General features: G+C 39.2%; 1 protein-coding gene across 2 annotated transcripts in view; it reads right to left on the bottom strand.

The window, feature by feature from the left end:
* LOC146505693 (calcineurin subunit B type 1) overlaps positions 1–26160 on the bottom strand; it is a 29840-nt gene extending 3680 nt beyond the window's left edge. Inside the window, exons 1-5 of one of the 2 annotated variants that reach the window (XM_085183272.1) lie at positions 25881–26160; positions 13433–13472; positions 2120–2296; positions 848–907; positions 263–447 (exon numbers count right to left, since the gene is read on the bottom strand). In XM_085183272.1, the coding sequence (XP_085039398.1) occupies positions 263–447; positions 848–907; positions 2120–2296; positions 13433–13472; positions 25881–25883 (465 nt within the window). In that variant the 5' untranslated portion in view covers positions 25884–26160. Of the gene's footprint in view, positions 1–262; positions 448–847; positions 908–2119; positions 2297–3015; positions 9504–13432; positions 13473–25880 lie in introns of those variants that run through there. The other variant, XM_085183271.1, reaches the window with a different exon arrangement.
* Between the last annotated feature and the right edge of the window lie 1659 nt (positions 26161–27819).

Genomic DNA, 27819 nt, shown 5'->3' with positions numbered 1-27819 from the left:
CTCATCACTCCCAACCTTAAATTTGCTGGATGACACAGATCCTCCTACATATGCCGTAAGTACTCACCAGGCTATGTTTACAGCCCTTGACACCACATTTCAACAAGGAAGTGTGAAACTGAAACCCAATGCCGTTGAGCCTAAGCAAAAAGTGTTTGTGTTTCCAGAGTTTTCCGCCCCTTTGACATTTGCTTCCAACATACTAGGCTGCATCAGCACAAATGTCACCACCCCAAAATACCCCAGGAGGGCTTTGACTTACTGCACAGAACTCTTCAAAGGATATCCTGCCGTCTCCGTCCTTGTCTGCATTGATAATGGTCTTGTCCACGATCTGCTGGAGCTGCGTGTCCTTCAGGTTGTTGCCTACCATCATCTTCAGAACCTGGAAGAGCTCGCCATTGGAGATGTAGCCATCCTTGTCCATGTCATAGATCCTAAAAGCAACTGTGGTGCAGGGAGTGGCATGGGGAGGGGAGGGAGCAGAAGCACAGGTAGTTGGAAGTCTAAACCAATCAGCCTTTATTATATATAGTCTTTAACTCTTCTTTAATATTAAATGGTTGTTGTTTTTTTCCTTTTTTTAAAAAAGAAAACTTGACTAGCTCATGAAAGGTGACCCAAAAGGTTAACACTGTGCACTACAAAGGACATACTACCCCAGGGGAATTTGTGTTGCAGCAGCAAGGTGACGTGAGACAAACAGAAGAGGGGAGTCACAGGGGACAAAGCCCCTGACTGCTTTTACTCCCAAAGCAACAAAACAAATAGATGCGCTTGAGGATAAGAAACTTGTTCTACTACCCATGGCCGCATGTGATTTAAGCGAAGAAGCAGCTTTACTTACACCGAAGCTTCTGCTCTTTGTCCCCCTTAACGCTGAACTGTGAGACACCCTCGATAAACTCTGTGAGAAAAGAGAACAGAACAGCCATCAGTGCTGTAGGTTTACAGCTACACCAGGCTTCCCACACAGTCCTGACTTCAACATGGCATTTTAGAAACATCTTGATTTGATGGAATTTGCTCTTTAAATAGTATATTAAGAAAAACCTACACAATACAGAAGCATAACAACATCAAGTTTATTATCAAAACACAGAAGAGCTCATTTATAGACAAAGACATACACTGTTCTGAACTGTTCATTTGTTAAACTTGAACTTTATGATGATAATTCTTTTCATTAACTCTCTCTCTCTATATATGTTTTTTTTTTTTCTTTTTTTGTGGAAAGTGTGACTACTGTACAGAAGAATGTCCAGGTTGCAAAGTCCGCAGATATCGAACCTGGGCTATTTTTAAGCCTGCACTATGACTGAACTTCCAAGATAGTGGCACATTTGTAAACACGCAGACCAATAAAAGCAATCCTTATCTTTATGCAATAGGGGCCATTCCCCATCATGTGTTAATGACGTGTTCAGAATGTGGACTTTGTGCCCCATTGAAATGCATTAAATTACAAGTGACCTTAAAAGCAGGTGGCAGAATATTTTAATGGACTGGAAACAAAATAAAATAAATGGTTTTAGCATTGAAAACCAGCAGCAGGTCTTATTAGTGGAACATGATGCTGGATTCTACAAGACGGAGAGGAGCTGAATAAGTAGCTTGTTGGATTCAAGGAACTTTATTCAGTCTTGTTTTTGTTTTGTTTTTTTAGATGTGGCACATAATATGGCACATATTGTAGTATTTCTTCAAAGAAATGCTACAATATGTGGCATATTTGCAGTGGTATTACTCTTAGTTATTGTACTGGCTGACCCGAGCTATGTACTGTAGGCTATTTCGCACATATCTTTAGGAAGCTTGCATGCCACTGATTTACATAATGGTGAAATATGAATAGTCACTATCAAAAATGAATTTGCAGCACGTCTCCTCCTATGTTGTTGCTTTTTTTGGCTCACTGCACACCAGGCCTCCTGTAGCAGGCAGTATCTATTGATTCCATGTGTTTAGGTATGAGAGTAATACTTAAACCATGAGTAAACTAGAAGAATGAAAGCAAAGCAAACTTCCACTTAAGAACCAGGTTTGTTGCTGAAGTCACAAATGTGTAAAGAATTTTTTTACTGTTAGTAAAATCCCCACAAGCAGATTTATTGCATACCTTTAAAGTCCACTTCTCCATTCCCATCCGTGTCGAATATGTCGATAACCCTTTGCACCAGTGGGTTCTGTTGCAGCTCTGGCAGCGACATGAACTCCTCCACGCTGAGTGAGCCAGAGTTATCTAGGTCGAGTTTCTTAAACCTCTTCCCTAGCCTCTTAATCTCATCAGCATCGACTGGACAAAAAGAAAAAGCAAGAGAAGACACGGGTGAGACATTGTCTTTCAAGACATTCAGCTGATGGCATTTTCTATCTTGTTAGATAATGAAAATTATGAGCAAACAACCACAAGTGTGCACGTGTCAAGTGCCTGACAGGTCCTAGTCCTATACAAGAGCATGAGGGAAAAAAACAGCTAAAAAGTGACAATGACAAATGCACGGTGCACTGTGCACCTGCAGCAACATTAGCCCAAGACTGAGCAAACAAAACCAAACAAAGAGCAATAAATCAAACACAAAAACACTAAGTCAGAGGACATTTATGCTACCAAATAAATATCATTATAAATCTCCGCATGAAATGCAGTCATAGATTTTGATGGTCACCACTTGTAACTAGGTCAAGGACACTACTTCTAGCCTGCAGAGGCCTGGACTACCTGCTACTAGCTGCAGACCCACAGTAAGCATGGTACAATTTGTTCTGCTCTTTTCTAGCCATACCTGAAATAGATGCAACTACAAAAAAAACAAAACAAAATGCTCCATTTGGTAGCAAACCTAACATGAAGCAAACTGCTCCTGCTCTGAAAACACTGCTATGGGTGTAGATGTTTTTTAAAAAATGAGTAAAAGGCAGAGAAATGAGAGCTGACAAGAAAGAGTGGAGGAGGGAGTAACAGAGAAGTTATCAGAAGAGCGACACAGAGACAAGTACATAAATATAACTTACAGCCTTTGTTGTCTACTTGTGCTTTTCTATCATAAGGGGTCTGGATCTTTTCTTCCCTTGCCATGAGAAATAGTCTCCTCTCCCCGGCCAGTATACTGAGCAATGCTAGTAGTAATCCACAAGCAATCACAAATCCAGTTGTTAATTACTATATAAGCTCATTCACAGAGAGTCAGGTGATCATACTGGCCAACCACAAGCTACTACTACTTTACCCACTTTAATATAAATGCTAAATGGCACAGGGTGTCTATTAATCTTCACAAACAGCTAACAGAAGGAAGAGTCACAATCAAGAGGTGTGACAAAGGTTATGAACTTATTCCAGTCACGATCAGGTTTAATTTCCTCCACTAGGCCATCCAGTTTAGTTAAATGGCAAAGATAAGATCGACTTAGGAAGAACAAGCTTTGTGGTGGTAACTGTAAGGAGTTACAGTTGGAATTTCTTGTAATTCTTGATGTGAGCACAGTTAGTGAAATGTAAAAACCACTAAAGATACAACTGTCATCAGAACAGTAAGAACCTGCATTCAAACTGAGGCAATGTAGGGATAATACGCATCTCATATTTTGGCTATGAAGCTCTAAATGCACATGTGAATGTCTGGATTCTTACAGGATGTTATCCCATTGTTCCGCTTTCTATTATACGATGCAAAGAGAGAGACGGAGAGAGACGGGTGTGGGTTGTGTTTTGGGTTTCAGAGCTCGAACGCGCTGTGCTACATCAGCTCGATGACTAATCAGAGTGCGAGTGTGGTGGAGGAGTAGGGGAGGAATAAAGGAGTGAGAGAAAGACAGATTGAGAAAGTTGGAAAGGACGTGACCACAGCAGCAGCCACTGCTGGTTGCAAGCAAAGCTTTACGTGAAGAAAAAAAATACACTGTTGAAATCCACTTTATAAAGATTCTTTATGGGTCCCTGCAGCATGTGTAGATCATCATCATGATAAATGAAAAAAATCATCTAGACCAACACCGTGAGCCAATAAGTTTTGATTTAATGCTCCTCTATTGACCGTTAGTGATTCTGTGTTCTTTCTAATAATAAAGCACATGACAGTCACATGATCAAATTGAATTTTTATAGCACCTTCAAGCCAATAAAATTCAAAGGGCACTGAGAGAACAGTAACAACATTGTACATTGTAAATGACTCAACTACAGAACTCTGTTCATTGGTCCTTGGAAATAAAATAGAAAATCGCATGTCAAATTTCCCAGAAGACTAAAAATATATACAAATCCATTCAAAGTACTTAGAATGTCTCCAAATAAAGGCCGTCTCCAAAGCACAGTGCAATATGCTTGCCATATGGTGTACTACAAAGCTGGAACAATAAGCAGATCAATTAATTAGTCAGTTGTGCCAATTAATCGTGAGCAATCTCATTACAGCTTTCAGCATCTTTACTATTACACTGTTAATAAACTATCCATGTGCTGTGTAAGTATGACATCATTAATTAAAATTTACACAAAGCCACTCTGATTTTCCCCTGTTTAACTAATCAAGACGTTAGTCTGCATCAAATATCCACGACATCTGAAAACCCAGATTTATTTCTAATGAGAGGTCAGCGGTTCACTTCACTTATATGTTCCCGATATGACAAATCTACACACAAGAACACATTCACAAGCTGATAAAGACCACAGGGTGTCTGTGTCTACCAGGCACGAGTTATCAGAGGCGAGCACACGGCTGTCCTGTGACACAAAACACTTCCTTATCAGCGGCCTCCTGCTTCCTGTGCCCAGCAGATGACACCATCTTAGCTCATAACCATTTAGCCCGTGAAGAGGTATCAATGCTACAGATAAGCACCATATTGTGTTAGTATGGTAAATCAAAGCCATGTTTGAGATAATCTGTCACACAGCCGGACAGGTCTTTTTTCAGGGTGTTAAATCTTAGTATAGATACTTCTGACACTCATCCAATAGATCTTGAACACTCCACGTTCTCCAAATTAGATCAAAACCAATAGCAAAGAATAACTCCGGGCAGCCCTCTCTTTTAGTTCATCAGTAACTTTAAAAATACAGAGCACTTGTCACCAAATATCAGATTGCCAATTTTAGAGTTTAATGGTGGGTGAAATACGGAGTGCTAAAGCTGCATGAAAATTTAAACACATCAATTAAAAAAATAAAATAATAATCATCACACAAAAACAACACCAACTAGAAATGCTTTATTTTCTCTACGATAAAAGAACGGGTATGTTTACAGGTGCAGGCTGCAGCCTGACTGCTCATTAGTTTGTCATCTGTTGAAGTTCAAGGTCTGGCTGCTGCGCTGGGGTCAGCATTCACATCATTAACATTAACATCATTCTGGGGTCTTATCTAGCTCAGTGTTAGCATGCTCTCTGCGTGCAAAGAGCCGAAGTTATGTGTACATAATGAACATAATGCAGCCGTTTCCATCCTGGATGAAGTTTGCACACCACTCTTTCATCCTTTTGTGCAATAAAAATAAACATAATGGCCATATCCACGCTGCAGACTCGGCCACTATTTTCCTCCTTTGGCACACAAACAGAAATCAGCTGACTACAGTGCAAGTGGAGGTGGAACCAATAAAAGGATCGTTAGGCAATCAAACTAACAATTCCAAGAAATTGAACTACTGGGAATCGGCTCTTGTAGAGAACCGGTTCTCGATTTCCATCCCTATTCTTAACAGAAATCTTGTTAAACAATCTGCTTTGTAAAAGAGTCCACAGAATCAACTAGTTGTATTTGTAGTGGCACACTGTTCCAAAGGCTGGTGTCACACTGAAAGGCGCCTCCGGTCGTTAGTCATGTGCAAAGAAGAACTAAAACTTTGCAGCAACTGTGTGATGCAGTTGAATCTATGCCATTTAAGGCAGTTCTGAAGGCAAAAGGAGGACCTCAATAAAAAGAAAAATAGAATAATAATTACTTGCCTCAGAATTCCATACTCAGCTTTGTAAGGACACAAGGAAAAAACGTTCACAAAGCCGTAACCTTAAAGTAACTCCCTGTCTCTGTTTAAGTTCCGTTTTGTGCTACAAAGTCAGGTTAGTAGGATAAGCTGGATGCAGTTCAGATGAAAAAGTACTGTGACATTTACAACACATAAACTTTGGCGCGGCCGCTAAGCAGGGAACATCTTAACACTGGATCCAGATCCCTTATTGCTGTCAGGACCTGCCGAGTGAGTAGATCCATGTATTATTCATGGACGCAAGGACATCGGCCTTCCTTTTCCAGTGTCACACCAACAAGCCCATGTCTGCTAGATTCACACACACAAAGGGGAACCTACAGAGCCAAAATTAAAAATGTAAAAACATATTGGTTTGACTTATCCAACATATGGGTCCATCTGCTATGGTCAAGTGGTAGATTGCTGAAATCATATCGGAGCTGGAGGTTTAGCAGCTGATGAACAAACAAACAATCGGCAATTCAACTATTCTTATCTCATGTTCTTACACAAACTCATTCTACTATGATTAAAAGTGAGCGCAGTGAAGAAAGTTGAATTTCTGAGCTTTACAAACAGCCTCTCTCCATTACAGAAGCTAAAAACCTTAAAATGTGGCACAATGATGTGTACCAAATCTAGCTGCAAATGAGGCATAGTTTGCGTACGACAGCAACAACAACTGATTCCCAAAAAGGCTGGAACAAACTGTGACTGGCAGTGGTCACATCCAGCCTGAAATGACCACGCTGGATGGGAAAGCGTCCTAGGTGTGAGAGCCACCGAGATAAGATGAAATGTTCTTGGATTTTATTTTATTTCTTTTTTAAATTGAAAAAACACCTGTAATTACCATCAACGAGAAGAGTGAGAAGTAATGTTGCAGAATAAAAGATTGAGATAAGATAATACACCATACATTTCCTGAATGGGTTGGCACATCTTACTCGATTTCACACAAAACAGGATGCTGTTGAGCGACTGGCTATTAAAGCGTGTGATAAAAACCTTCAACCTTCACTTTTGCTATTCACTTGCCTTCTTCGCGACCTTTGGTTTTATAGGGGAAAGAAAGAGTCATGCATCTAAGCCCAACATCAGACCTGCATGTTAAAGCCTGTCTTTGGCAGCAGAGAAACACAACAAGGTGGGTGATGTTGCAAACTCGCATTCAAACACGTACATCTGCTGCTTGTTAGACTATGGATTAAGGTGTAGTGGAGCTACATGTTTGCTATGATGACAGTGTCTAGTAGATTACTTTATACATTATAACCATATTATGTATGGTGAGAGTTCATATACAGCACACCTTTAACAACAAGATGATTTCGCTTTGGCATTTTTACACTTTACAGAAATTGATAGGGATGGGTTTGAAAATGACACGTCTGTGCTTACCTTTACATTTATTTCTAGCAGAATAATATACTGTTGGATGCATTTTCATGTAAAGGAAGTTTAACTGAAATATTATCAAAAATGTTTTCCTATGTAAAAGAAATGCTTTTCTGAGGTCTCTATAGTCACAGAGGATCCTCACACTGCTTTGATAATGAGCATCTCTGAGGGAGACCCAATGTAACTGTGAGATGATTATGATAATCTCATATACTCCACCACACAGCACACAACACACACACACACACACACTTACTTCCATAAACGCTGTATGCACCCTTAACTGTGTTACTAGGCAACTGGAACCCGTTAGCCCCCTAAAGTAGCCCACACACAGACACACAAACACACACACACACGAATATTTAAATAATTGTTCAGGAGGTGTATGCATGAAAACACATGCATATGTAGATGTCATCAGCCTTTGAGGGCACACAGGAGGCTAACACACATAAGCATCACTTAACAAAAAATAAATAAATCTGCTAAGGTCGGCCAAATTGTCCTCCTTCTGGTCTACAGCACACAGCTCGTCCTCCATGGCCTCCTGTACTGTTAGTGGCATTCTTGAGGTATGTGTGTATTTGTGCGTGTCAAACATTGTTAAATTCACAGTCATCTGAAAATGCAAATTCAGCCGATAAAAGAATACATCTAAAGCAACAAAGGGTACTTTTTATATGAAACTGTCTATCAGAGTAGCTGCACAAAAGGTTGGTCTGATCACAAACTAAACGCTCTACCTAACTGTAACAAGATAGCAGTCAGCTCAAGCTAACCATCAGACAGCGGCACAGCTGTGTGAAATGGAAATCTGCTAAGTGCGACTGGCTTCTCCACCCCATTTTTGTTTAATTATAAAAAAAACACAATGTTCCCAAAATATCACTAATGAGTGTGTCCTCTTAAGCATGCTCGGCCCTAAAAACGGCTCACCCTGCACGTTAATGGAGACATGTGACTCCATTAACACAGCTAACCTGAAACGAGGCAAACGGGGCAGGGGAGGGATGCAGAGTGAAAATTCAGTTGACATGTTAGTGAGCATCCCAGTGCACATTCTGCCATATACAGCTGTCGAGGCTCACAAGGTAAGGTGTGAGGGTTCGCAAATATGAAAAGGTGCATGCACAGCTCAATAATAACACAAGTATGACACTCGACACTGGATGAAATATCACACTGTCCCCCAATAAGGGGCTGTTGTGAGCCAACGAGGGTGTAAAATCCAGAGAGCATATTGAAAGACAAGATTACGAAGGGATAACAGGACTGCAGACCAATCTAGAGATTGGGAGTTTTAAACTCATGTGAAGGTAACATTGGGTGGGGAAGGCGAAAAAACAAAAATGCCGCTTTAATTCTGACAATCCTCCTGCATTGCATGCCCAATACTACAGACGCAGTAACAAATTCTCTTGACAAAGACCATATTTCATATCTGCTATCCTGCCTTTTAAACAATGAGGAGCCGTATGGATGAAAAACCTCTCTGTCGTTTTTGATTGAACAGTGTTGCATGACGTATACAGCCTGGCAGCATTTTGGTGGGTGATGTGATCAGTTGTAAGGTTGAAGTTAAAGCCACATGCAGGATGTCACAAGCTGTTTCTTAGGACAGACTGTCAAAATTCAAACACAGGATTTTCCTCCCTGTTTGAAAATGTATTAGCTCCCTCTATGTTGCAGAAGTGCTGCCAACTGTTACTCTTCACATTTGTTTACCTCCCTCTCAATCTCTGTGCACACGTGTACTGTATTTTAATACCGCAGAATTGCCAGTTAGGGAGCTCTCACTGACATTGTTTCCGTTTCTCTAATTAGATACATAACATTGCATTTATTACATAAATAGCAACCATTTATTACATATGTGCTAAACCTTTGATTTACATGCAAAATGTTGGCTCTGAGAAAGTTAGCTCATATGCACCGTTACTCACTCCTATGTCAACACCCATGTGGTCAGCTGAATGTAATTCAACTCAGGTTGCGTTTAGACTAAGATTTGAGCACAGCAGCCAGTTTAAAGCAGTGTGATGGAGTAGGCAGTAGGGGTGCGGGAAAAAATCGATACTGTGTAGTATCGTGATATTTTGTTTGCTAATAATGTATCGATACAGGGACAGCAGAAATCGATATTTTGTAACAAAAATTTTTTTTTTTTCTGAGCAAGAATCCTGACATTCCTTCACTGTCCAAATGTGTTTAACTTTTTTTATGGCAGCAATAAACATGACAGTTTACTTATTTTAATTTAAGACATGTTTTATTTTAATTAAGTTTAAAACTTTTTTGTTTAATGTAAAATTATATTTTGTTTTAATTTACTTTCAAATTCTTCAGTTGCTGAATGGGCTGCATAGTTTTCATAAATTGCATAGTTCAGAATAGCTATAATTGTACCAGATGGTTGCGTTCAGTTAAGTTGGACTAGACTGTAATACAAACCGTTCAGTTTGTCAACAATAAAACTGAAATGAGAGAAAGACTGAGTGTGAGACTTTGTTATTAGATAAAATGAATATTGATAAAGTTTACCTTTATGTACAGAATTTGAATATCGCAAAATATTTAAAAAAATTGCAATAATATCGTATCGTGCATTAAGTATTGTGATAATATCGTATCGTGGGATGTATGGTGATTCCCACCTCTAGTAGGCAGTAGTCAAATTTTTTAAAAATTTAGTCCATTTTTGGGACTAAATAAAAAAAGCACACACACAAAAAAATACAGTGTTTCTCTCACACTGCGTTAGTCTTATCTCATTTCGACCGCAGGTGTGAGAAGGCTATAGGGCTGAGAGCTGCAGCACTCTGTGCATTAGGCTGATTTATCTGGCTGCACCAACAATGTACAGCTTGCCTGCATGAACCAAACAGAGGACGAGGACAGGGCAAAGCATTGATGGCGTTTATTTATAGCCGTTCTGTCATGAGAAAACCCCCAACTCACCCCACTACCCCCCACCGACATAGGCTCAGGCTCCCACCCTCAGGGAAACCCCTAGCAACAAGGAACTCCAGCAAGCCGCCCGCCATTTATTTTTGGCGGCTGCAGACAGACCTGCAATGGTTTCAAACTCGCTGCTGCGTTTCTCTGAGAGCATGAAGCGTTGAGGGGGGTTTCGTGGTTATGTGTGTGTGTGTGTGTGTGGGGTGAACAGAGTGGCGGAACAGAGTGGGCGCGTGCATATACTTTAGCAGAGTGTACTGCAAAAGGATGTGTGAGGAGGTGTGTGTCCGTGTGGTTTGTCTAATTACACACTGCACACTGTTACAAGTAGGCCATTAAATTCTGCCTGATCTAAGCTCGCTTAAGCCATCAGTGGTGAGACACTGCATTGAAAAGAGGCTACAGGCCTTTCAGAAATTCATCCTCCGGCAGAGAAAATAGAGACAAAAATCATGTCAGGCTGAAATGCAACACACAAATATCTCAGTAATGTCTGCAAAGTAGGCTAAATGATTAGCAGCAAGTCAAAGCCACATGCTAGATGGCACAATTATTCCCATAATTACTGACATCTACTGTTCACTTGACTTGAGCCCTTTAGGTCAGCCAGAGTCCCTATTAGTGTTGCTGTACTTTCTTCATGTGGCATTTCAAGAAAAAACTCAGTTAACACAAGCCTTCAAATACAAGAGGTGCATTTTTGTTAGACCATCCCTGCTTCTCATGTTGCAGGGCGGGTTTTGATCAATGTGGCCAGGGAGGGGCGAGTGGGATTGTGCATGGAACGTGACCCGATTTCACAATCCATCTTATCAGTGCGACACATGGAGAAAAATTCCACACAAACAGAGTTAGAAAGTGTCTGATGGCAGGTGCGAGTGAGCGGGCATCAGTCTCACTGTGGGGCAGTAAAGGTGCAGCAGGATGAATTTCTCTGACCAGAGGGCCAGAGCTAATTTCTTAGCAACCAGTCGAGTGCCTGCCTGTCCAAGCACTTGATGAGCTGAACAGCTGCTCTGTCAGTGCAGGGTGAGACAGAGAGAAGACAGCAAGTGAAGGACAGAGAGAGGAAAAAATAAAATAACAAATAAAAAGGAAAAATAGAGGGATCCTGAACTAAGAAATAAGTTGGATAGCAATTTTTACAATAATAACAGAAGCAAATATATTCTAACACAATAATTAAAAAAAAACAAAAAAACAATGCCTAATATATAGGAGGAAATCATCATTCTCCTTCCTAAATTCACACGTCTGCATATTATGTGTATCTGTACACATATAAAACAGTTTTGTCATTACTAATTACTTTCAACTGACAGTTGGTCACACAGATTTTGGTGATCTAGGTACTTATAACTTATAAACACGTCCCACCTAAAATGTTTTTGGCTGGAACAAGCAGTAGCTAGCTAGCTGTACTCGATCATTGCTATATCACTGATGTATCCATATGGTCAGCTCTAGAACAGGCCTTAAATGTGGGAGGTCACCCAAGTTTAATTTTGGCTCATGTCTGTGTAACCATGACACAAATGGAGCCATCGGAGCAATAGGAGAAACACATCCGGGTATTGCATTCTTAATTTGGCATTTCTTGTCAGTGTTTGTATTTGATGCCTAAGTAACGCATTTAAAAACAAACAGCAAAGAGGATTGATAACATTTAAAGAGAAGGAGAAAGACAATTAGACAGTGGTGACCAGGAAAAATGTAGCTAAAGAGAGAGAGAGAGAGACAAAGACAAGGACAGGGAAGCTGTTAATATCCTGGACTGAATACAGAGTTCCTTTATGGGTTCATTACAGGGTCATGCATCATCCAAAATTCATCTCCCTCGTTATGGTGGTATAATCCTGGCCAAGGAATGGCTGGAAGGCCCGGCAGGCCAAGGTCCCGTTCCCCACAATGTTACAGTAGGACAATCTAAGTATGGAAAAGCCACAGTGCACACGCGCTGTGGCTTTAAAAATATAAAAAATATTCAAAATGTCATTTTGAGTATTTTTATGCATATGTTTGTCATGGTAAGCATGCTACGCAAATATAATTATAATAAAATAGCAAATTAACTTTAAAACTAATTAACTCATAATTTACAACTTAAACATAAAGCAAGCAAATCGTCTGTTGTTGCAAAGTCATCCCCAGCTGCAATACTTGCAAATTAATAAAATCCCTGTGCATGTTCCTTGAATATGAAAAAAACTGCAGAAAAACTACTACTACTAAAATTCCTGCCCTTCCTATACCTCTCCATCCCATCTCCATCACATTACCTGCTTCACCTGGTTTGATCAAGATTATAACATACAATAATAGTTGTGGAGAAGAAGTTTATTTTAATCCAATTCTGCCTCATACAAGAATTTTTTTTACACTGTGACACCAAAACGCACAACAGCCTCGGTAATCCTGATGCAAAAATGATTGTTCTTGTCTGAAGGTCAATCTAAACAGCAGTACCCCTAAACTATGAGGGACCTGTCACAGTCTCAGCACTCATTAAACACATCCAGCAGCGCACCCTTTTAGCAGGTGTAAAAATGTGCAGTTTGCACCAAAGAGAGCTGGTGAGAAATCTGCATCTCTGAGGACTTTTCAACAACACAAAGCAGTATGAGCTTGTGTGGATGTGCATCATCAGGTAGGGAAGGTGAAGGAGGCCAGCAAAGAAGAAATGTGAGTCATATCTTCAGCTCTCCTCCTCCTCTTGAGCTCATAAACCTGAATATGTCTGTCTACCAGGCAGACATCTTGTAAAAATAAAAAGAGCACAAGAGACTGATTCCAAGACAATGTCTTCGCCATTTCATCACTTATGCATGATAAATCATAAAATGCAGCTAAGCTATGATGTAGTTAAAATAATACTGTAAGAGATTTTTAATTATAAAGATTTTTAACCCAGAGGAAGTCAGATCAGCAGAAATAATGAACACTGTCTCCTTACTGGAGAGTCATCAAAACATTGGTTATTTACTAGTCATGTCAAAAAGCCCAGAAAACGTATCAAAATAAGTATTTTTATTTTTACGTTTTTTTAGTAAACTAAGTTTTGTACAATTAGATCAAAGATTTAAGCTACTTACAGTGTGAGCACATCTCCAGGGGGTAACTGGCTTCATTTCCCTGAAGAAAGAAGAAAGGCAGAAAGTTCAGTTTAGGTTGTAATAAAATATCACAAAAGCACAAATATTTCAAATTATGTGCAATAACAGTAACAAGTTCACTCATATCAGTTAAATGTATTTAAAGACCCCAGACTGCAGCAGTTTCCAATAGGATCCAGTCAATCTGCACAGTCTAATTCTGAACTTCTTCTTTTTTTTTTATTAATAAGAGTATGAAAACTCTTCAGCATATCTGTACTAATTAAAAGTTAGTGCAGCACAGACATGTACAAATACTTTTCTACAAAACAGACCGCTTCCTTGTTGATCAAACAAACAATGTCACCTACGAGGAAAGACAACACACAATAGGGCCACATGATTTTTGTTATTCATTTTCATACCACATTTTATCAGTGACAGTAATAGTGCGGCCAACAGGACATTAATATGCGTTTATATTTGATTTGTGTATTTAATCTAACACAAAGAATTCCAGGAATTCCAGAAAAAAAAAGAGAAAAAGGAAATAGAAGCGTAACCGATTTTGCCAGCACATCTTGCCAAGATGCAGAATCAAGACTGAAAATGAACGGCTTTATTGTTAAATTCAAAGTAATGGATTGTAACCATAGACACTGTAAACGATGTCCTGTAGCCTCTATGTCTGAAAAGTGAAGTCAACACAAAATTTGCTTAAGCTTACAGTCTTTTTTTGAAGAGCAGCAGGAGGCCACGGCACTGGCAAAAACACTTCTGGTTGTACATTAGTCCATAAACATAACATTCCTCAGCTGTTTAAAACATGAAGTTCATTTAGTAAATTATAGTCAGTGCTATTAGACCCAGAGTCACACAGAATAGTTATGGGGGTTCATATGAAGGGGGTGAAATAGTTTAGAGCCTAAAGTCAAAGGTTTCAGTGTTTTCAGTGTCACAAAGAAGAGCTGCGCTTCACCTGGTCATTAGCAGCACAATTATTTTAGTGAGACAGATCCTCAGCAGAGGGAACAGGCTTTATATATTTGAACTTCTTAAAATGTGGCTCAAATATATAAAACCATAAATAAAAGAAATAAATAAAGCTACCTAAGATCATATCGCTATATACAAATGTCTTCAATGCAAACTTTGTGTGTCACTGTACCAAAGGAACTTACGGATGATACAGAAAATGTTTTGCATTACAGCTGAAAAGGAAAAAAAAAAAAGAACATTTATTACCAGAGAATAATGAAAATAGATTTGGCCAAGAAAGCCTGTGTTAACAAGTTGAGACACACTCTCGTGATACCCGTGATCTTTAACTGTTGTTTAAGATTTTGCTTACCAGATAATGCAAAGAAAGGCATTTCAAACAGTACACCAAAGGCCATGTAAAGTTTTTTGTACACAAATTACAATCTTCACTATTCTACATTATAGCAAAAACACGACTTCGCACTGAATTTGTAATGTTTAACTGAACCCCAAAAAATTATTAAAAAAAAAAAACAAAGTCATGCATCACACACTGCATTAAATATTCAAAAGAACAATGCCATCCAGAAAATCCCGCAGTCCCTGGCTCTTCTGCATGGCAATGTGTGGCATTGGCTGCAGCCACATGCGCATCCCATCTTATCCAACAGTGAAGTGTCGACTCAGCCCAAATATGATTTCTGGCAGAGAGAACAAATGAGGAGTCTCTGAAGCAGAGAGGTAAGGTTAATCAGTTGGGGAAGATGCAGCTGACAGCTACACGGCCCACGTTGCCAAAAATGTCCTACAGTTCCATCAAAGAAGGCCAAACTCAACCTACAACGCTATGTGATCTTTCTTTTCTGATGGTACCACTCAGTCAGAATTTGTCAAATTCCATGAATAGCAGTAAAAAAAATTAAAACTAATTCAGTGAGTGGTGGTCCATGTCCTTTCCACTAAAGTCTGACAAAAAAGAGCAGTAGGGACACTTTCCAGGCAGACTCCATCGCCTGTAAAGTGGATGAGAGCAGGTGGCACCAACAGGGGGTGGAGACAAAGAGCTGCAGTAAAGTCGGACTGTTTCCATCAGCTTTTTGTTTCTACAGGAAGTCAAAGAAACACTTCTTTCCTGTGAGATCTGATCCCAACTTAATAAGATTGCCAACAATATAAATGCAAATGCCGTCTCAAACTGCTGAAATTATGAATTTTTATTATGGGTAGTCTATTCAAATGCAAAATAGATCACTACTTAAAAAATATCTGAAACAATTCAATATTCAATGCCATTTCTAATAGCCAGGACAAAAAGTATTGCCACAGCACAGAGGGGCTAAAAGATGAACAAAAGTAGGCTATATTATGACTTAACAATAAAAAGACAACACTGTGAGTGTGGGGAGGCCGGCCTGTATGGGCACTAAGGTGGTAGTATTAACCCACAACTAGTGTATCAACGCTGTATAAGGTGACCATTAGAACCATTTCATATTCAACATATTAGATTAAAATAAATTTGATTAAAAAAGATTAAAATAAAATACAGTAGATTCTTTTTAATTCCTATTTCATAAAAGTCTGGTATTTGATCTTAGGTACAGAAAAAAAGCAGTTGTATGAATGTATGTGTGATTGGGTGAATGAGGCTGGTAGAATTTTTTTTTTTTTTTTTTAAAGTCCATTTATTATTTTACCATCAGGCAGGAACTGGGCAACATCTATCGTGCCTCGGGACCTTGCAGTCAGTAGAGATATAACTGTGGCACCTGGCTCTAAAAACTGCAGTTGCCTTGATCTTGTGATGTTATCATTGCCTGTTTCAATGACCCAAGGATGTTTTCCAATAATGTCAGACAGAAATCTAACTACGGCGCACTGTGTGGTAACTGTCAGTGATTCAGCACAAGACACTGGATTTTTCCAGATTGAGCCTATTAGTTCTCAGTGTGCTTAACATCCAACACTGTTTGATGAATGCAACAAAAAGTTATATTAACTGTGGTGAAGGTAAATGTAATGTAAATGAACTACCGAAAAGAATCCTACCGTTTTTGATCTTGAGGATACATAGGCATTATTTTTACATCTGACAGCAAACAGAGTTTTAACTATGCTGAAGCATGAATGTAAATTAGATCTCACAATTGGTTGCCAGGACAAATATTAAAGTAGTACTCATATTATTAGCACTACTCATAATTTACTCACATTATTCATATTGATTAGAGAGAACAAAAAAACAAACTAGAGCCAGTTATGTCATATACCAGGTTGTTGTTGTGCTGCTGTGTAACAGCAGACTTACCTCACAGAAGTTGAGGTATTTTAAGAGCAGTGAGGAGAAAGAGGTGACACAGGATTAGCCAGGAGAACGCCTTAGCATTTGACACCCTATCAGAGTGGAGTCAGTTATGATTAGAGGTTGACATGGTTTTTCTCTCTGGAACAAGTTGGCAATGGCTGGGTGCTGCCAGTTTAAGGGATTGAATTCCAATGCGTAGCGCATGACTCCACCATTACTGAGGTTGGGTGTCCCATTGCCTGTGTGGCTCTGTAATAGTGACAATGTGATACTTTATTGATCCTGTAGGGAAAAGTCCTTTTGTTTGCTCCCCTATATAGCGCTCACTCAGCTACAGAATAGCAGAGCTCTACAGAAATGTGATGACTTGCTTAAAAATTTCAACAGGATTTGAAACTGAAGGCCTTGAGCCAATGTCTTCGAGTTCAAGGACAGGTTCTCGGTGCTTCCTCTACCTGCCATGAGACTTAACAAACAGCTATGGCAAAACTAAAGATGATCCAGGTTAAACAGAACAGGTCACTTTTTTGTTCATGGTTTTTAAATCTTGTAAATCTTTTAGAGCCAAATGGACCAAAACGGATTAACAGATAACATTTTTATGTAATTTTTGACATTTAAGAAGCCTCTCTAAAACAAAACAAATAATCAAAAAAGCAGACTTTGTAATAACTACCTCAACAAAATGGTGTGCAAATGTTTGAGGAGCATACTTCTAACTACATCCCTAACAGCCAGTCTCAGTTCAGTGTTAGCTATAGGGTCTCTGGAGGTAAATAGACTTACTGCAAAGAAGATTTGGTTTTGAGGATTACAGGTTTACTTACTAAGGCCTACCTCCTGGGGTCAGGAGTAACTCTTGTCATGTCTTCTGTAATAAACCACTTCGGCAGCTCTTGTTCAGCCATAAATACTCGTGATGGATACCAGATGGATAAATATAAAAAAAAAAATCAGAAAAGGGGAGGGTGATACGTGAAATGAAAAAGCATCTTACATACACAGACCAGAACACAGCACAAGAGAAAGACTAGTGTTGGCTCATTTATAATGCATGATTCATTCAGAATCAATTAGGCCTCAGCGCACAAAACACATTCTGTATAATGAAGAGTTTGGCATCACGGCCGGTTGAGTCGCAAAGAAATGACCGGCACAAGAATCTGGCCAATTACAGACCCACAGGGCCCAGTAATAACATCAGTGAGTGACGAATTCAATACATGGGCCTGAAGACTTGGAGGACTTTTTTCAGGCTTTGGCAAGATGTGAGAATATATTCTCATAACAAATTGAAATAATAAGAAGGTACATAGCGAGCGAGAAACTGCATTTCTGATTTATTCTAAAAGGCAGAAAACTTAGTCATATGAAGTCATAAACAGGTGAACAGTACAGCAGAGGTTCCAATGTTTTATTTACTATTGGCAGCCCTCCCTCTATAGATATAAGATCTAAAAATAAATTTTTTCATTGCTAAATAAAAGATGATTTTTGTGTGTGTGTGTGCACAGAGCAGAGGAGAAACTGGTGAAGATAATGTTAATGGAGCTGATGACAATTCGTAACTTAAAGTGCAATAAAAGCCAGCCAAGAAATTTAAAACCAAAAATGGACCGATGCTGCCCCCCAAAATCTATGAAATTGAGCCTTGAAAACAGAAGGTGAGGGGGGGCCACAATAAGACAGTCACAAAACTAAAAATGTATGCAGATTTCCACATAGAACCATCTGCAATAAGCCTTTGTGAGTCCAAAAGGACTAGTCATTCACTTCCCTGCTCAAATGATTGAAAAATAATACTTCTGACAAGAAATCAGTTCCTCACTTTACATAAATAACAATAAAACAAAATGATATCACTGATACGAAAAACCTTCACATTTTTCTACTGTGATTAAATCAGAGTTGTAACACTCACGTACACACTTTCACTGAGGTGCCCTGAGTGCAGCGAGCCCAATGTAGAACATGCTGGAATGAAGCGATGACTTGCATAAATCCTAAAAATTAATCAACACTGCAGTGTGTGCTCTAGGCAAATTAGCATAGCGTAGAAAATGCAGGAACAAAGCAGAGGCACACATCGCTCGCTGAATCCTAACGGTGGTGCATGAGATATTGTGCATAACACCACAAACGTTAGACTAAGAGACAAACTGGACCAATCTATATTTCTTGCCTAGGTTGTTTTTAATTTAGATGAAAACATTATCACTCTTAGTTATACATTCATAATGCATAACACTGAAACAGTACAAGTGAAAGACAGCCAATAGTGTGCATTAATAATCAGTTATTGCTCGTTAAAGTAACTCCAAATGCAAGAAAAAAAATCTGAAAATCCTACTGAATACAAGACAATATATGTGAGCTTCTTTCTCTGGCTTCTTATGATTCCTTAGGGTAAACTGCACCCTCTCACTGCTGATGACACTTTCAGCAGATAATGTAATCAGAATTGCTTCGAGTCTTTGGCTTGGCCACCAATGTGAGTCTGAAATCACAGCAGCTATTATCACATTTCAAGTCAACACAAAGGCTGCCCTGAAAATGAATGCTTTCAAGTATTAAAGATCCCTGATTTGGCTTTAATTCTCTGCTTTGAGTATTTATGTATTAGACTTTCGTGGCTAAGGATGAAATCTGGACTGACACTCTACCTAGTGTCCATTTATTTCCCTTTAATTATCGTTAGCTTGCAGGCTACATGTGTATGAGGCAATCCGTTTGCCCAGTACCTAAAGGAAACCCCTTTTTTTCTTTAAATTAACACACCTGCGGTTATGGTTAGGGTAAAGGTTAGGTTTAGCAACACCAATGAGTAAGAAGCCACTAAAGCGTGTGTAAGAAGTAGAAGTAGTATACCATGATTGCTGCCCTACAAGAAAAACAATAGAGGTCCAGTTCATGCAACGTTACAATGGTCCCCACCCACGACTGTTCTCTAACACCTTCTCTTTGTTATAGAGCTTAAAGGTCTCAGTACGTTAGGAGTGGGGATGTTGGCTAGATAAAAATATGCAACTGATGTTGTCTTTAAGATCTATGGGAACTTGTGAGAAGCAAAATTACTGTTCACAAAACCAGAACGCTCAAAAGCAAAGAACTGCTATGTGCACTGTGTGGATGTGGACACAGGGAATCAATTAAAACAGCATTCCATGTAAAGGCATCTGTGTGTGTGTATGGTTTGGTGAGTCTGAATTACTTTTCCACACAATTTAAATTACTGATGCATTATTCTTGAGGTGGAAAAGTGTGTTGTGTGTGTGCAGAGCTGTCAGTTTATTTGTTGCGCATTTTCTTTCTGCTCTGCTTATTTGGTTAGTTCAGGGATCACAAGACTCCCCTCCTCCGCACAAATGTGTCTGTAAGTATGAAGCTTACCATATAGCCGAGCTTTGTGATAAACATTACCAAGTCTCACAGCAGAGAGCAGAGCTGAGCTGAGCTGTGCTTTCAGACTGCTTTTTAAATAGACTTCTAACCCTTATTTTTTTAGCCTAATTTTGTACAGCAGGCAAAATCCAGGCTAATAAACAACTGACTGAGAATGATCTCTTAAGAAGAAAAGAAAAACACCCAAAAAACAAAGAAACAAAAAAAAAGAGGCTCAGTTACATAGACCAGAATTAAAATAAACCATTGCTAGTTTGAAGCCATTTGTCTGTTTGAAGAGGCACTCAATTATTCTCCTGCTCCTCTCCATCATCTCTCACCTTTGTAATCGTGTTTTGCAATATTGTCTTGGTTGCCGTGTTTGCATCTATCCTTGCTTTTATGAGAATGTGTGTGTGTGTGTGTGTTTCTCCATGGATGCGTGTGGCTGTCTGCAAATGTGGTGAGGATCTGTACAAGATTTAGGAGTCAAGTGCAAATATGAAAATAATTACCACAATCTCAGCAGCCTGAAGGAACTCCAGCAGGGCTAATCCTCTCAGCCATTTCTATCCTTGGTTTGGGCCTGTCTTCTGAGGGTTTTGAAAGCCTCATAATTCTGTGTAAACTAACAATGCCTAAATCTTCTTATGAATTAACACAGTGGAGATAAAACTACACTGTATTTGCCAAATACTGAAAAACATCTTTCTTTTTTATTTATATTCATTTTTGTAAATCAAGGTGTCAAATAGATGACAAAGCATGGCATGATTAAGGCTAGCTCTGCAATTAGTGAAGAACATCACATCACGCAAAAGTATAATACCTACCAGATAACTGAAAAGTTGCTACCATATAATCGTGAGAGTTATCAGTCTTTTTCATTTGCTCATCACTCCCCATGTACAGACAAAATGCCACACTCTTGGGTTCAAAGCCATAGTGCATACAGTTGATGGGTGACAGGTGGCTACATATATTTTTCATTTACCGTCTGACCCGCCTAGAGTTTCACATAACAAAGCATGTGGTATTAAATGAGATGCAAGGTTATTTCTGGCTACACTGAAGTATGATTCATATATCCTCAGAATTGCTACTGAATGAATAATTTCAAAATCTTAAAAACGTAGCATTTTAGTTTAAACTAACAAATACTACTTCTGTGAGGATTCATTCAGGAGGCAACTCAACGGTAGCCTCAGCAGGAGTATCAATGCAAGTAAGTTACAAGACCTAAAAGCAAATGATGTTCCTTTTTTATATATTACAGCAGTTTATTAAGGATTTCAATCATTTTTCTCCATCACATTGGTGAAGAGTAGGTATTGGGGTTAGGCAACCAAAGTCGTCATTTCAGCCAGCAACAGGAGATTACATTAATGCGCTAAACCTATGGACCACTGCAGGTAAATTGTTTCAGAGCAGATAAAATGCTGAAGACAGTAGCTATTAGTTAATGAAGCCACATACTGTTGGTTCCATTATTACCACTGACAGTGTGCAAAATATGCTTTTAGAGGTTAATTAAATGTAGTACTTTTGATGCCTTGAATGCTGATGAGGTAAATGTGATTTAAAAATCATCCCCAAAGCCATCAATCAGCTATAGATTCTTGCCAAGAGTAAATTTATCACACTGACCACCCTTTGTAAGTCTACAAAAAGAAAATCCTCTGACCTTTAAGCTCTATTGAACTGTTTCTAGTACCACAAATCCACTGAGCATCAAGTTCCTACCAATGGTTATAGAGGTAAGTTCTGAATTATACTTTATAAACTTTTCTTTTCACTGTGCACATAGATTTCCAAACAAATAGGTGTTTATTGAAGAAACTGACTAGTTTAGCTTATGCTGGTGACTGCTGGCTCCAGTGCAAGCCATGGATTCTGCAGAGATGCAATGGCCAGTGAGGAGAATAAATCCAGATTGAGTGGGCTGGTTGGAAGTGCTGTGTGGATCACGTAGTGTTGATCATCACTTCTGTTGGTGGTTCACTGTGGCTTTTATCTCTTTTACATTAGCTACAGCTCAATCCTTATGTGGGTGGCGCTTGATTGCTAGGCAGCATATGGTCCCCTTAGCATCAGATCATTCCACTACATGCTTAAGCAACTGCGCGTCCCTGCCCCCAACCTCTCCTTGCGGCTGAGAAGAATACATCTGACAAGCCATAGGTTGCCACAGTGCCTGCAGGACGTGCATGTCCTGACAATCCACGGTCTGATAGTTGAGATTGCTGCAGGGCAAATCTAACAAGGTAAGCATACACAGGAAAAAATGTTTCCTCTGACAAAGTAAAGGTTCTTTACTTTGTCAGAAGAAACATTTTTTCCTGTGTATGCTTACCTTGTTAGATTTGTTACTGGGGGCAGTTACTGCTGCCCCCAAGTAATGAGATGCTGCTCTTAATAGCTGGTTTTTGTGTGTGACTTATGAATTCCTTTCTATTTACAGATGGAAATTTTCTGCACTACTTTATGCAGAATTAAAGTCAGGGATGATGTAGGCCCCTTATAGTTGTATAGCAATTGTATGAGTAACACTCACTTCTAATAACCCAGTTTCCAGATACCCTCTTTGCAATAATGCAAACACGTTCCTAGGCCCGGGCTGGTGAAGTGTCAGATCAGGAAATTTCATTTATTTCTTTACAATAAAAAAGAAACAGCAATAACTCTACCAACAGACTGGACAACATTTCCTTTTATGTATTTACAAGCAAGGGCCTCAACCCACCGCAATCACACCTCTTGTGTTTTCAATGAGAAGAAGAACGAGCAGCAAAACCAGTGAATGAGATGTCTACGTACGCACAATGTTGTTTTTGTGGTTTGTTACCAAGACCGCAGCACTACAAATAAAAAAGACAAAATAAAAAATTTCGCTGAATAAACATTTTACAAATATCCATGGGCATGATATACACCAGGTGTTTACAATCTTTTTTTTTTTTTTTTTTAAACACTGTTGCGGTCATACAGTCAGGATTATTATAAATGTATGCTTAATTAAACTAAACATGTGCAACACGGTCATATTCAAACCAAACCTTCTGCATGCAAATGCAATCTATAAAGAGCGACTGTTGTTTACAATGACGTGTATAAATGCAGAGTCTCAACATGACAACATGAAAATTGCAGGCAAAATGAGAGCAGGAATAACTTCATTGGCTTATACACCGCTCTGAATTCACAGTCATACCTAATCTCTGCTTTTTCCCCCCTTTTTAAATTACATTAGACACCGGCATCAACATGGTCACAAAGTTTTACTTGGTCACAATAATCCCACCTCTAGTGTTTGACACGAGTAGTTCTCAGTTCTAAAACTGCAAAAGTGTTGATACCGCCTTGATAAAGTTCTAATGGCGAGATCCTGCTGTCATTATGTGACAAATTGCTTCGAGATTAGGCACTGGCTCCGGACCAACCCTCATACCGCCTTAGTGAAAAGAGATTGTAGAATAGGTGATTTTATATCAGCTAGTATATACAGAAGTGAGGTTTTGCTTCTCTAATCTTGATTATCAGGAAGGATATGCACCTGGTGAGTACATACTACGTCAAGTAGCAATGCAGTGGCAAATGGGAATGTACTTACACAATAGCCTTCCCAAGATTGAATTTTCTAAGTCAATATGCATAACACAGATTAAAGAAGGGGGAAAAAAGGTCTAATAATAGCCAAGTCATGACAAACTATCTGACTTTGGTTAACATTTTATAGAAGAAAAAGATAAAGAAAATGTTAACACTGTTTCTAATAACCGTTTACTTTTTAGATGTCATAAGTGTTAGCATGAACTAACATGTTAGCATGTTGTTAGCATAACCCAATTAAGAATTAATATTTAAATTTTTCCTTTTCCAGACAACAAGAAAACAGGAAATTCTCCCTCCCTATACACAATATAAATAAGACCAATAACTAGCGTTGATGTGGTTGATACTGCTTATTTTATATCATGGGTAAACTGTCAATAAACACAGTCTGCAGTCATTCTGTAGTGTAAATGAGGCTTTTGGGACAACATTTGGGTTAGAGGTTAGATATGGGGCTTAGCCTTGACTATGCAAAGGTCAGCCTATTTAATGACCAATCACTGCTCTTTATTCCTGGTACTTACCTCAACCTGAAGACGATGAAGCATTTTCAGTTATTGTCCCCAATCTGGATTTTTCAAAGCCATCGAAGGACCCACCTTCATCCCCCTTAGCCTCCTCTTTCCCTATATCAGCCTATGCTTATGCAATTTATTTACTTATGTACTACTACTACTAATTAACTACTTCTCTTATTAAAATAGGAATTTATTTAATCATTCTTATGTTCATAATTGCTCCGTAAAGCAGAGGTGTCATACTCACTTTTTTTCATGGGCCCAATCTGATCTCAAGTGGGCCAGACCAGTAAAACTATTGCATAATAGCCTGTATGAAAAACACCCCTTTAAATGTCTCCTCTCTTTTATAAGTGCAAAGAACTACAAGCAGCTTCTTCAAATGTTCATTTGTTCACATTCGATGAGCCATCAATTGTAAAATGAAGGTGTAATTAAGATAAATACATTAAAAAAAATGAATTTCAACACGTCCATTTTACTATATTTGGCATGTCCAACCGTCATTACATGTACATTACAATTCACAGATCACAGTGGATCAAAAATAGGCACAAAACTCTTACATGTCCAGTTTTTGTAAATAGACAAAAATAGCATTTTATGCATTTACAATTGTAAAAATTTGGCTATATCTAAAAATACTTCCACTATTTTGCATACATGATTTCTCCTGTGTAATAATGCTGGCATCACTTCGCCAGACCAAGAACTGCAGTGCCTTTTATTGAAATAAAGAGAGAAATTAATGTCTGCACAAAGCTATCCGCTGGGTGGAATTGGACCCTCTAGTTGGCTGGTTTTGGTCCTCGGGCCACATGTTTAACAACCCTACTGTACAAAGCATTTGGGTTACTGTTTTTAGAAGCAAGTCTAACTAATATATATATATATATATATATATATATATATATATATATATATATATATATATATATATATATATATATATATATATATCCGTCGATGTATAGGCGCACACGCACACCAAACAATCGTATGCAGTGTGTTTTGCAGGAACAAGCCTGTGGCCTACTATGGAAGCCTCCTCTACAACCACAGGTAGAAATTATACAAATGTAGCCTCGGCCGATTATTGCACTTATCACAGTTTAGTGGCTCAGACGAAACAATGTTGCAACCATCAACACAGCGCCATGCTATCTAGAAAACACACCGAGATGGATGTTATATATTTGAATGCAGTGCGATATAGTAGGAGCAAAGACCTAACATAAGCAGCCGTTACATTTTCCTGTCTGCTGTGTCAAATGTGCCACAAATAGTCGCCAGCCTAGGCTTAGTAAGCGTGTATTTTTGTTTCGAAAACTCATTTGCACAGGCCTAGTTGCTAATAAGAGTGTAGGCTATGTCGAGAAGGGATAAGAAATATCTGGGCCACAAGCTGCAGGCTACTGTCAGCCCTGGGGTATTGCACAGAGAGCGCGACAGGGAGCCAAAAGTGGGTGAGAAAAGCGTTTCCTTCTCGCCACAGCTCTACGTTTTTTCGACCGTTCACTCAAAGCGGAACGCTCGCTACGAGCAAGAACCTGTCAAAACTGAACTATATTCGACACATTAAAGCACAGGCCTGTCCACTGGTGTGTTCACCAGTCGGCGGAGGTTGAAAATAAGAGTCGTTGCTGCTTACCATCTTGCAGGTCGGATGATGAAATCCAAGCGATGTGAACGGAAAAGGAGGTTACAACAGCACAAGTCAGCAGGCCGCCGAGCTGTGGCGAGAAATACAAGAAAAATACGCTGTAGATGTTCTCGGCTCTCGTCCTGGCTTTACACCCAGGTTCAGGATCTCTTAACCGTTTCTCTCTCCTTCACCGAGGCTTTCACTGCAGTGGCTGAAGGGAGGGAGACCCGCTGGGAGGGGACAGTAAGCGGAGGAGGAGGTTCGGTTTGACAAGCAGGCGGTGGCGGAGGGGAGGAGAGAAGAGTCGAAGGGGGGGAGGTGCAGCAGTACTGTACATCCGGGAACTGCTGGGTCTATCGATTTATTTATTTATTTGTATTCCTGCTTCGAGTACAAGTTTGTGCACGTGCTCCCCCAACTGGCTTTATGACTGTACTACAAGAAGTGGCCAATCTAGCCTTCGACTATCAGCGTCTCCTGAACCTCAGTATATCCAAGTTTTACATGGAGTTCATTTTTGTTATAATGCCCTAAAGTGCTTGAATTATTCCTCGGAGATTGTGTTCCATATTGACACAGTAGCTTCACACAGTTGCTGCAGATTCACCTACTGAATCTCCTTGATATGCATCTGCTGTTTCACCACTTGCCAAATGTGCAATACTGGATCGAGAGCTGGTGAGTGTGAAGACCAGATAAGCATACCGAACTTAATTTCACGTTAAAAAAAAACAGTCTGAGGTGATTTTACCTTTGCGACATGGTACATTATCATGCTGGAAGCAGCAAGATGTCAAAAGATGGGTAGGGGAGACCGGGGATAGTTGTAACGTGGGTCAGTTGTAACACTTCCAATTTCTCCAATGAGGGCTAAGTTTCAAATGATGTGACTCATCCTGTGCATGCCCAATTCAGAACTGCTATCACGTGTGAAAAATCAGCACATTTTGTCAAACACAGACAATTTAACATGAAAAAAAGTAATTTGTATGCCAAAAAGTAAGTTTTTCTACTTTATTTCAATTTCTAATAGCATTATCTGCTTTGCAGTTAAACTCATCAAACTTAAATTATGTTATTTGTATGTCTATGGGGATATATTCTGTGTAGGTCTTTAGTGCTAATGTTTTAGTTGTTGGCTGTAATGTTAGCTAGTTCATGGCTATAGGAGTCTGGGTCAGTTGTAACAGCAACAGGTTAGTTGTAACAATAGTGCAAATGTTACAACTTACCACACTATTACTTTAACTTATATTAAACAAGTTGGGGCAACGACATGAGCAGAGAGAGGTTCACTGGTTGCTTTTGTATATGCGGTTAATGCCATTGGCAACACAATTCCTCCACTGTTTGTGTTCCCACACATACATTATGCAGACCACTGTGTCAGAGATGGACCAGTAGGAAGTATTGGTAGTGGAAATAAATCCGGATGGGTGCAAGAAACAGATTTCCTCATCTTTCTGAAGCACTTTGCAAACCACACCAAGGTAAGCCATGATAAAAAGTAATGGAATTGCGATGCTGGTGAACAACTACATTTTTTCAGCTTCATTGTTATGTTCAAAATTGGTGCAAGAGTTGTAGGTTATAATGCCCACTGAGCCAATGAGGCCAAACTCAAGGAAGACCAACCAAAATTAATGAAATATTCAGTTGCAGAAAATTCCATAATTTGTCTTTTTTGGGGGTTTGGCATATGTTCAAAAGCTAGATTTCTGCATTCTGTCACACACACACAGCTACATAAATGGCTCTAAGTGCATTCATGTGTTGAATAAACAAAGATTACATGTTAATGTTTTGTCAGTACCCTTATTTCATTGTGTTACATTTCACCCCAGGATATGTTACAACTAACCCAGACTATGGGGTTAATTGTAACATTTCGCTCTTTGTGTTTGAGACCATACCATGCAATGGGTAATTGTGCTGCAGAGAAAAT

This window comes from Neolamprologus multifasciatus, chromosome 13 (assembly GCF_963576455.1).
Source record: "Neolamprologus multifasciatus chromosome 13, fNeoMul1.2, whole genome shotgun sequence".
Classification (NCBI taxonomy): Eukaryota; Metazoa; Chordata; class Actinopteri; order Cichliformes; family Cichlidae; genus Neolamprologus; species Neolamprologus multifasciatus.
Note: the sequence above shows the minus strand (reverse complement) of the source record. Positions and strands in the feature narration are given on the sequence as shown.